This window comes from Sinocyclocheilus anshuiensis, unplaced genomic scaffold, assembly GCF_001515605.1.
Source record: "Sinocyclocheilus anshuiensis isolate Anshui unplaced genomic scaffold, SAMN03320099.WGS_v1.1 scaffold1562, whole genome shotgun sequence".
NCBI lineage: Eukaryota > Metazoa > Chordata > Actinopteri > Cypriniformes > Cyprinidae > Sinocyclocheilus > Sinocyclocheilus anshuiensis.
In genome coordinates this window covers 120,353-131,145 of record NW_015542414.1, presented here as the reverse complement: position 1 = coordinate 131,145, position 10,793 = coordinate 120,353, and the positions used below count along the sequence as shown (strand labels likewise).

The window sequence follows — 10,793 nt, the reverse complement described above, 5'->3', positions numbered from 1 at the left end:
CCGGCAGAAGGGGAATGCCATCTCTAAGCAGAGGATGGCCCACTGGATTGTGGATGCCATCACCCTGGCTTATCACAGGGTGTGCCCTGCCCATTCAGGCTGCGAGCTCACTCAAATAGAAGTGTTACATCCTCCTGGGCGCTGGCTCGTGGCGCCCGTGGAAGGCTGGGTTCCATATTGAGACCTAAGCGGTTCTCGTATGTGTATAGTCCACGGTATAGCCATAGAGCCTGTCTTTCCAAGAGGGTTACAATCACCTCCAGTTCTCCATATACACCTAAGCAGATGCTATATATGTATTTGCTTCCGAAAACTCCTTCGGGAAGAGGGGCTTCCGCAGCGTCCCTGTTCCAAGTGGAGCGAGTACGTTTTCCCAGTGTTATCCAATCTCACTCCCACGGTTGCTGTACCACCGCTGAGCGGCCGGGTCGCCGGCTCGGCTCCTGAGCGAAAACCTGGTATGCATTGCACCTGCTGCCTTATTAAACTCACGCTGTGATCAGCGGCAGCTGGATGCATTAATTGCATGCCAATGTGCATTGGCTCGTTTAGTTTACACTCGAAGTAGATTGGTCTATCGAAGCGATATCCCAATTCATCGGTCACCGACGTGACGTCTCCGTTCCCTCCTTCAGGGAACGATGGTTACCATACGTAACCGAGACGATCCCTTTGCTACCCCCTTTGGTCCCCTTGGTGACCAAGGGAGCGAAATCAGACGCGCTCGTTTTCTCAGACACTTGCAGAAAAAGGCTTCCCAAAACAAAGTTACTGAGTTAATCTTTTTCACATTTCCTTGGTTGGTAGATGCACTGGGGACCTGATTATAGCACTTAAAACCTAGAAAAGTCAGATTTTCATGATATGTCACCTTTAAAGGTCCCATGGTATGAAAATGTCACTTTATGAGGTTTTTTAACATTAATATGAGTTCCATATAGGCCTAAGTGGTCCCTAGTACTGTATCTGAAGTCTCTTTCCCGAAATTCAGCCTTGGTGCAGAATTTCAGCCACTATGAGCCAGTCCCACAATGAGCTTTCCTTAGGACGTGCCATTTAAAGCTACAGACACAGAAATGGCACGTCCTAAGGAAAGCTCATTGTGGGACTGGCTCATAGTGGCTGAAATTCTGCACCAAGGCTGAATTTCGGGAAAGAGACTTCAGATACAGTACTAGGGACCACTTAGGCCTATATAAAAGCATCCAAAAAGCAGCATGTCATGGGACCTTTAAAAGAACACATTAATAACACAAAATAGCTTGTTGCAGAGGCAATTCACATTTACCATGTAATATATAATAGAGAATAAAAAAGCAGAAGACTAGCACACACGAGAAATGTTGTCTTTTGACCGGGTCGGGACACACCATGCATTATCAACTCTGGTTAGACTGACTGCTCAATGGAGCGCTGTTGGCCTCATTAGGGTATCAGTGCCTATTGTGAAAGGAGAACATGTGCTGGGACAGATGTAGATAAAGGAAAGGAACCGTCGATTTATGAGAAGAGATCAAATTGGGATGTTGCTCATGCGTATCCTGTTCTCACAGGCCATGGAGGACGACACGCTGTGATTCTCTTGTGATAAAGCTAATGGTTCACATGAATGCATTGGTCATAAAGCTCAGTGTAGACATAAGGTGCCACAAAGGGGGTGGGAGGCAGTTACACAACCAGCTAATGCAGATTAGGGGCACTAACTCGCTTTAATGACCTCATGTGTCAGAGATGGGAGGATAGATTCTTATTTGTATAAAGTGTAAGGATCAAAGGTGAAAAAGTTGTTGCTATATTTTTGTAAAATATTTTAGGCAGGCTAATTTAGATTGACTACCCTCTGATGAGAAACAGACCAAAAATCGAGTCCTTAATGTATAAACAGTATAATTTTTTTAATATTCACCATGATACACTGTAAAAAGTGGTAACCTGCAATTAAAGAGCTATTTTTACCTGATCTTAACCTTAAATTTACTTTTGTTGGTGTAACCTAATATATTTAGGTTGATTCAGTAATGTTAGATAACATTGTTCAGATGTTACCACATGAAGCACATTTTTTAGGCTACCATTTTTTTCAGTGTACATCAGCTACAAATACAGAGAGCAGCTGATGAGATGAGATTGTAAAGCAGTAACAAAAGGGGCATTTTGATCATTTATCTCAGTCTAACAGGGTTGTTGTAATGGTATCGTGTATGTGAATATGTGACTCTCCCTTCAGCACTTTCCTTGAGCCCTACGAAAGAGAAGTAGCATTGTCTGATCCTTAATCTGTTCATACAGTTTACAGAATTTGAATTATTCTTTCAGACTGTTCTTGTTCTCAAATTCAGCATACTGACTCCGTGATCAGATTGGAGCACATTAACTGTAATTGCATGAAAAAGTGCTACTGGTACATTATCCCAAATTTCTCCTTCTGTCCAAATTCAGCCTGTTTCCATGACTCTCCTGTCTCATTCATGGTTGGTTGACATGTTCTTGTTTATCAAGGTCTTCCTCATGTAAGAACATTACTGTAACAATAAAAAAAAACTGATTAACTGAGCCTTGTGAATAAGAGGTCAAGTGGTCAAGTTGGTTGAAGTGATTTGCTCTGCCACACATCTTCTGACAGCTGCTTCTGTTACCTTTTCACTCGAGCCTAAATTATTCATACAGGAAGGACAGCTGTGCCGCAAATAAGGCTGTATCAGGTCAGGGACCTTTGTGAACATACAATAGTGTTGTGATGTCATTACAAACACTGTTTCCGTAGAGTTCCGGACAACATGAATCTAGGCTGTTCACTTTGAAAATAATGTTTATTATGATGCACCACCAATACCCTTCATTGGCTTTATTGGTGAAACATAAATGAAATTCTAAATGTAATGAGGTTCAGTTGGTCCATATTTTAGCCATATCAACAACTAAAGTTTAATCTGTGTGTATGTTTTTTTTATTTGTGGTCATTATGTAGCTTTGTTGGTGTGTGTGTGTGTGTGTGTGTGTGTGTGGTGCTCTGGCCCCTCCACCCCAGCACATGGGTGTTAGGGTTACACTCATGAAAGATTCACATGTCTGATCACTTCCTAATGACTGAGCCCCTGATTAATTCCTCTTTCTGTTTTAAAAATTCAGCATCTCTTTATTTATTTTTTTTGGAAGCCTCTCCACCACAGTCACATGTTTGCTATTTTGATTTTGTTTTTTATATTAACAGCACATCATCTCAGTCATCCAGTAATGTCAGTAACTACAGTGGGGAAAATATTTATTTGATCCCCTGCTGATTTTGTAAGCTTGCCCACTTACAAAGAAATGAAGGGTCTGTGATTTTTATGGTAGGTTTATTTTAACAGACAGAGACAGAATATCAACCAAAAAAATCCAGAAAAAACATTATATAAAGGTTAGAAATTGATTTGCATTTCAGTGAGTGAAAGAAGTATTTAAACCCCTACCAACCAGCAAGAATTCTGGCTCCCACAGGCTGGTTATGTGCCCATGTGGAACACAGATTAGTCCTGTCACTTTAAGAAGTTACTCCTAATGTCAGATTGTTAGGTGTATAAGACACCTGTCCACACAATCTGTATCTTCCATTCCAACCTCTCCCACCACCATGGGCAAGACCAAAGAGCTGTCAAAGGATGTCAGAGACAAGATTGTAGATCTGTACAAGGCTTGAATGGGCTACAAGACCATCAGCAAGAAGCTTGGTGAGAAGGAGACAACTGTTGGTGCGATTATTCGGCAATGGAAGAAATACAAAACAACCATCAACCGGCCTCGGTCTGGAGCTCCGTGCAAGATCTGGCCTCATGGGGTAAGGATGATCATGAGAAAGATGAGGGATCAGCCCCGAACTACACGGGAGGAGCTTGTTAATGATCTTAAGGCAGTTGGGACCACAGTCACCAAGCAAAACAATGGTAACACACTACGCCGCAATGGACTGAAATCCTGCAATGCCCGCAAGGTCCCCCTGCTCAATTGCCAAACGACAGCCAAGAAACCTTAAGGATTTAGAGAGGATCTGTAAAGAGGAGTGGATCAAAATCCCTCCTGAGATGTGTGCAAACCTGGTGACCAACTACAAAAAACGTCTTACCTCTGTGCTTGCCAACAAGGGTTTCTGCACCAAGTACGAAGTCATGTTTTGCTTGGGGATCAAATACTTATTCCACTCACTGAAATGCAAATCAATTTCTAACCTTTATATAATGTGTTTTTTTCTGGATTTTTTGGTTGGTATCCTGTCTCTGTACGTTAAAATAAACCTACCATAAAAATGACAGACCCTTCATTTCTTTGTAAGTGGGCAAACTTACCAAATCAGCAGGGGATCAAATAAATATTTTCCCCACTGTATCTACTGTGAAACATATCCATTGCATGCAGAATTTATTTACAATGCTATTAAATTGACCGGCTTGTTTTGTCTGATTGTTGAAATAGATGATTCCCGCAGTCAGACTGTTTACCTGGTTACTGGCAGGTTTTAATTCTGCTCTTTAATCTTGTATTTGACTGTGTATGTATGTGTGTGTGTGTGTGTGTGTGAGAGAGAGAGAGAGAGAGAGAGAGAGAGAGAGAGAGAGAGCACAATACATTGCAATCTGACAAATCTAGAACATTATATATAATTTATAGAACATATAATATATGTTGTGGACCCTGGACCACAAAGCTGAATAAATAAGCTTTCCATTGATGTATGGTTTGTTAGGATAGGACAATATTTGGTCGAGATACAACTATTTGAAAATCTGGAATCTGAGGGTGCAAAAAAATCTAAATATTGAGAAAATATCCTTTAAAGTTGTCCAAATTAAGTTCTTAGCAATGCATATTACTAATCAAAAATTAAGTTTTAATATATTTACAGTAGGAAATTTACAAAATATCTTCATGGAACATGATCTTTACTTAATATCCTAATGATTTTTGGCATAAAAGAAAAATCAATAATTTTGACCCATACAATGTATTTTTGGCTATTGCTGCAAATATACCCCAGTGACTTAGGACTGGTTTTGTGCTCCAGGGTCACATATAACATTATAATCAGCAAGACTGTCTAGCACTGTGAATCTAATTTTGTGTAAAACATATATATATATATATATATACAACATAGTAATGTTACTTTAGCTTCATATGTCACATTGGAAATGTTATGGTGATATAGAAAGTCTGCATACATTGCACAGTGTATATATACTATATTGCTGAAATAGTACGAGTAGTATGGCAGTATTCTGTTCTGAACATAGCCTTGTGAAGCCACATGAAACATACATACAGCAACTATTTCTTTGCATTACTTTAAAAAATAAAGATGGTTCAGGGGATGAGGGGATATGAGAGCAAACTATGTGAAGTTGGATCTGAGCCATAAAGAAAAAAATTAAAACAATTGCTTTTCTTCTAGAAAGATATAGTTTTTTTTCCTGACAGAGCCAGCGAATACAGCGAGTGAAGCAGCGCTGATCCACTTAAGAGTCTCATTGATGCCTTGTCAGTCTGTGTCCAAATAAAGCTGAGCTTTATAGTATTTATAGGAAGACTCCTGTTCTCTTCTAGAACTCCTGCTGTGACTTGGAGGAAGGATCTGGGACAGACATATGAATGCTGCATGCTTCTCCTGGGAACAACAAACACTGGACCGGTCTATCACTTTGTCTCAGAGGGTCAACAATGTCTAATAATGCTTTGTAATATTTTAGAAGGTTTTGGGTTGAATTGAGCAGAACAAGTATCAGATCACTGATAAGAATTTGGTGGTGGTGGTGGGGGAGTATGCATCTGGAGTATGGATTGAAAATCTTTTAACTAGTCTTTTTTGGTGAAAATATTTGGAGAATTGCCCTTAAATATTGATTGAACTAGAAGATATATACAAAGATTATGGTAACACTTTATTTTAGGGTCTCTTAACTAGTTGCTTATTAGCATGCATATTACTAGAATATTAGCAATTTATTAGTACTAATTAAGCACATATTAATGCCTTATTCTACATACATAATACCTACTTAACAACTACCTTACTAACTATTAATAAGCAGCAAATTAGGAATTTATTGAGGGAAAAGTCATAGTTAATACTAATAGTGAATAAGTGTTCCCTATTCTAACTGTTACCAAGATTACTTATTTGGTTTGCACTTAAAGTGTACACATGTGTCAGATTTGTTGCACACTTTAAACACAAACAATAAAATTACATTTTTTTATTTTCTGATGGGACTTGCCTATGCAAAACTGTCTTTCACAATGCTTGGATCTTTGTGGTTGCCTATAGTCAAAAGTCCTCTCTTAGTCTCTGATATTCTGGGCTGTAGATATGGTTTGGGCCTCTCCCTCTATGTACGTATACATGTTTGCATATTTTATTATCTGCCATTGGAAAATCAAAAGTCCAAACAGAGTTGGAAGGTAAATGGCACAAATCTCCTCAACAAGCCGCACAGTTTGAGCAAAACCCCTAACTTTTATGCTGTGGACACAAATAACACATAAAATCATGCAGCTTGTTATCTTCTAAGTTACTATGCAGATGATCAGAATCAGAATCAGAATCAGAAGAGCTTTATTACCAAGTATGTGAAGTTTTCTTAGTCTTCTGCTTCCTGAAGACCCGGTTCACATCCTCTACACAGACCTTAAGCACAGGTTGAATGGTGGGGGAGGGAGGGAGGGGGGTTGCAGGGGTGGTAGGTGAATGTGTGAAGTGCAGATCAGAGCAGATGGGGGGTGGTAGACTATCCTTTTCAAATCTGCAGTAAAACACATTCAGATCGTCAGCCAGTTGTTGATTCTCCGCAAACTGTGGGGGTGGTGTCTTGTACATGGTGATGTTCCTCAGACCAGTCCATACTGACGCTGGATCGTTTGCTGAAAGCTCTTTTCTCAGCTTTTCTGAGTAGTTTTTTTTGCCACTCTTTTGATACTATGATCACAGTTTTGGTTCATCCAGGACTCTTATTTTGATATAGTTTTCTTAATCTCCTGAGTTCATGACGCCATGTCATAATTACTGTGATTTCTAGATGACAATACGTGACATTCTACTTGGAGCTGTTTCACACCCTTGGACTATATAGATTTACCCTGAAAGAGAGTCATATCTAGAGACCAGAATATCACAGAGATCTGAGGGTGGCTTCTTTTGACTTCAGATAGAAATCAGCCACCTAGAAACCACCCAGAACACCCATGCAACCGCACAGCAACTATACCTAGAACAGCTTAGCAACCATTGGCTCAACACTCACAACACACTAGTGTCATGGTGGTGAGATAATATGAAATATTATCATGGGTGATGTACAGCTAGTTAGCTGCTTTCTGCTGTCAGTCTGCTGGCCTGTAGAGTCAGCTTTGGAAATGATAATTTCGTATTAGTTTAAACTAATGCAGTAATGCTGCAATTAAAGGTACTCCAGAGTTCTGTGTAGTAATTTTGGGTCAGGTTATTGCTCATGTTGCAAAAAAAAAAAAAAAAGATATGTAAAGATAGAGGTATAATTTAGAAACAACACTAAATATTTTTATATTTCTATTCACCCTTTTTTAAAAAATGTATAATTTCCTTGTTTTTGCTTGTGTTTTAGAGTTGTCAATTTCCAAACTAAGAACGGTGCCACACCACTATACCTTGCATGTCAGGAGGGCCACCTGGAAGTCGTCCAGTACCTAGTGAAGGACTGCGGGGCGGAGCCAAGTATCAGAGCCAATGATGGGATGACACCGTTGCATGCTGCTGCCCAGATGGGACACAACACTGTCATTGTCTGGCTGGTGAGCCAAAAACAGTTGTTCTTAATGGATGAGTACAGTACTGCAAACATAATGTTTCATGTATGATTTAAAGCATCCGATTTCAAATATTTTGCCATGGAATGTTCCCAGGTTTAACGCAAGATTGTGCTTTATCAACACAACGTTGATTATCACAGAAAATAATTTTCACTTTCACAGGAATGGAACATAAATACCACATATACAAGTTCTGCAGCAGCAACAACCAAATGCTACAGAAAAGCATCCAAATTTGTGAGCATTTCAAATAAAAAAAAATTAGAATCTTGTTTTGTTAATGTTGAAAAATCTAAGGATTTGTTTGAGTAGCAACCTATGTGTGTGTGTGTGTGTGTGTGTGTATGTGTGTATTCAAGAGAGCAACCAGACATTTGTGCTTTTTTATTTTCTCCTTGTTCTTAAGTTTGTTTTATAATCATTTGTACTCATTAGTCATTTATGAAATTTATTCATTTATATCATTTATTTGCCATTTTTATTATGTTTTTAGATTTTATATTATTATTTTCCTTGCTCTTGCAATGCTTGCTATTTTTGTTTAACCAACACTGTAATAAAAAAAGATTAAAAAAAAAAAATCTGTGAAATGTACAGGGAAAAAAACAGCAGCTATGGTTACCAGAACTTTGCCATTTTAGGTTTTACAGATTTAACTTAATTTACATTAAAAACACATTTCATTAACTGATCATAATGTTAATATACTAATATCTGTTTTGTACCTTTGTAATACACTGACAACAACCAAAAACAGGTGAGAATGATGAGAAAGTCACGTGACGGGTCAAAGTTCATCAGAAGCAGCTTTTCCACAAGCTGAGGAAGTAAATATGAATATACAGAAGGTGCACACAGTGTCATTCGCACAAATACTAAACACCATTATGGTAACACACATGACACTAAAGTAATGCAATTAGCATTAATTAACAACATTAGATATATAACGGTAACACTTTATTTTAGGGTCTCTTAACTAGTTACTTATTAGCATGCATATTACTAGAATATTAGCCATTTATTAATACTAATTAAGCACATATTAATGCCTTATTATACATGACCTTATTCTACATCCCTAATCCTACCTAATACCTAAACTTAACAACTACCTTACTAACTGTTAGTTATTAATCGAGGGAAAAGTCGTAGTTGATAGTGAATAAATGTTCCCTATTCTAAAGTGTTACCGATATAACATATAACCCTAACGAACATAACGAATAAGAAAAAAACGAAAACAAGCTATTTCAGCAAAAAACATCGAATGTGAAGTGCCATGCAGGGAATTCTGGGAATGTCAATTTATGGTTTTTCACTGTAAATTATATGATGACTTGTTCTTTTTCATATTTCAAATTTAATAGTATGTTACTGTAAAATTACATTAAATGTAAGGTTAGATCTATTACAGTTATTCACCGTATATAGTAAGGATTTTACCAGACAAGATTTGCTGTAAACCGATTTTGAGTACCAGACAAAACTTTGGTGACTGGGTTTTGTTTACGGATCTCTTCTGGCAGGAATAATGTTGGAACATTTTTTTTGTAACGATTACATTTTGGGCAGTTTTAGTACTTAAGTACCGTTCTGTTTAATTACTTGACATTGCACAAAACTATTTGTTTTGGTGCATCATTTCAGCCAGGTGTGCTATTTGAGCTACTATGATGAGCAGTATTTTGCACCATTGTTTAACATCATTTCTGTAGGTTCTTGATCAAACTTTCTGTCTTCTATAGATGAGTTTCACAGACATCAGCCTGTCTGACAGAGACAATGATGGGGCCACTGCCATGCACTTTGCCGCCAGCCGCGGCCATGCCAAGGTTCTCAGCTGGCTGCTCCTGCACGGCGGGGAGATCGTGACCGACAGCTGGGGTGGTACGCCTCTTCATGACGCAGCCGAGAATGGAGAGCTGGAGGTATGTGAATGTTTCTCACATCTCTCTCGCCTTGCAAATGTTATTGCAATAGTATTTACAGCTCGAACATCTAAAACACGTCACTGGGAAATTATATTAGGATACTGTATTTTGAATATAAAACTCTAGGTTCTAGGTAACTTTCTATTGCATACATCATAAATACATTTAATTATTTTTATTATTGTTCTTATTGATTGATATCTTTTTTTTTACTGCCAAAAGAAAATAATTTTTAAAACAACGTTTGTTTTTTTTAGGAAACAAAACAAAATTACACTTGCACAATAAGATCAGGTACATGTAAATAAAGTAAATAAGTAACGGGGACAACTGATTTAATGCTGACTATATGCAACATATGACAACAGTGATTGTGGTACAAATAGTTTAGTGGAACCTTCCACTCAAACTGGTTAATCTAAGATGGAATGCCAAGATTTACATCAAAATTAAACAAATGTTATTTATTTAGTCATTTAGCAGACGCTTTTATCCAAAGCGACTTACAAATGAGGACAATAAAAGCAGTCAAAACTAACAAAAGAGCAACAATATATAAGTGCAAATGACAAGTCTCGGTTAGCCTAACGCAGTACACATAGCAAGGTGTATATATATATATATATATACATTCATATATATATACATTCATATATAATATATATATATATATATAATTTATAATTTTTGAAAAAGAAGCAGAATAAGACAATAAGAAAAATACGAAAGAGATACAAATTAAACCCATTTTTCAGATACAGTAGGTTTACTTAAAATATTTAACATCTTTTGTTGGTTAACATTGATGACACGGATAGGTACTTAATTAGGAATGCTGTCCCTTTAAGACGGAAGGCATGCATGTAACACTGACACACGTTCAGTTTTCACCCACCTGTTGACGTTCACTTAATCCATAACTGACTGTATTTACGTGAGATACTCTACATCAGTCAACTTTTTGGTGTACCGGATCCCAGTCCAATTCAGAACCATCCTCAAGGACCCCCAGAACAAAATGGACTCATCTATGTATAATTTGTG

General features: G+C 37.8%; 1 protein-coding gene across 1 annotated transcript in view; it reads left to right on the top strand.

Annotated features, from left to right (window-relative positions):
- LOC107693412 (espin-like) overlaps positions 1-10,793 on the top strand; it is an 80,296-nt gene that overhangs the window by 13,506 nt on the left and 55,997 nt on the right. Inside the window, exons 3-4 of the mRNA XM_016492797.1 lie at positions 7,611-7,797; positions 9,564-9,746. Of these exons, the coding sequence (XP_016348283.1) occupies positions 7,611-7,797; positions 9,564-9,746 (370 nt within the window). The remainder of the gene's footprint in view (positions 1-7,610; positions 7,798-9,563; positions 9,747-10,793) is intronic.